This window comes from Terrapene carolina, unplaced genomic scaffold, assembly GCF_002925995.2.
Source record: "Terrapene carolina triunguis isolate 2854851 unplaced genomic scaffold, T_m_triunguis-2.0 Scaffold16207, whole genome shotgun sequence".
NCBI classification, from domain to species: Eukaryota; Metazoa; Chordata; order Testudines; family Emydidae; genus Terrapene; species Terrapene triunguis.
The window spans coordinates 1,568-2,551 of record NW_020680558.1 but is presented as its reverse complement, the minus strand read 5'-3'; the positions used below and the strand labels follow the sequence as shown (position 1 = coordinate 2,551).

The 984-nt window shown below is 51.0% G+C and overlaps 1 protein-coding gene across 1 annotated transcript; it reads left to right on the top strand.

Annotated features, from left to right (window-relative positions):
- The first annotated feature begins 164 nt into the window (after positions 1 to 164).
- Positions 165 to 689, top strand: LOC112123796 (claw keratin-like). The gene has a single exon (XM_024222377.2). It carries the CDS (start codon positions 165 to 167, stop codon positions 687 to 689), a length of 525 nt encoding a protein of 174 aa, XP_024078145.2.
- Positions 690 to 984: the final 295 nt, after the last annotated feature.

Genomic DNA, 984 nt, shown 5'->3' with positions numbered 1-984 from the left:
CACGAATATAGGGTCTAAGTGCACTCCTCCTCTCTCTCTCGGGCCCCCTGTAGACCTCACTACTATAGTAACTGAGGTTTGAGTCCTTTCTTCCACTGACACTGGTACCTTTTCTTTACTTTAGTCCCTGTTGTGTGTTTCAGGTTTACCTCCATCACAGAAAGATGTCTTGCTCCAGCCTGTGCTATCCAGAATGCGGGGTGGCCCGACCCAGTTCAGTTTCTGGCAGCTGCAACGAGCTATGCGTTAGGCAGTGCCCTGACTCTGAAGTGGTCATCAGACCATCACCGGTTGTTGTAACCATCCCAGGACCAATTCTCAGCAATTTCCCTCAGCAGAGTGAAGTGGGAGCCGTTGGAGCACCTGTGGTCGGAGCCGGCTATGGGGGCTCATTCGGTTTGGGGGGATTGTACGGCTATGGAGGCCATTACGGAGGATTGTATGGTTATGGGGGATTAGGTGGTTACGGGGGCCGTTATGGTTACGGGGGATTGAGTGGTTATGGGGGAGGTTACGGGGGATTGTGTGGTTACGGGGGAGGTTACGGGGGATTGTGTGGTTACGGGGGCCGTTATGGTGGACTGTGTGGTTACGGAGGAGGTTACGGGGGAGGTTACGGTTATGGGGGAGCATGCGGTTCTGGGTTATCTTGCCATAGGTACCTGAGTGGAAGGTGTACACCATGTTAAACCCTGCAGGAATATCAATGGGAAAAGGAAAGACCAGGAAATGAACAACAAGCTAGAGATTCAGACAGAGATTTCAGAAGTGCTGGGCAGGCATGGCTCCACTTGAATTCAATGCGAACTGTGTCTGCTCAGCCCCTTTATCTCATAGACCGATTGCTAATATTATGCTTATAAACTCTTTCTGCCAATGCTTTCCCAACCACGCGCTTATTCTCTTAGTCACATATGGACTCATTCTGAATTACACTCAGGCTGTTTGCACTAGCCCCACAGTGTGAGGGAAACAGGGGCCTTA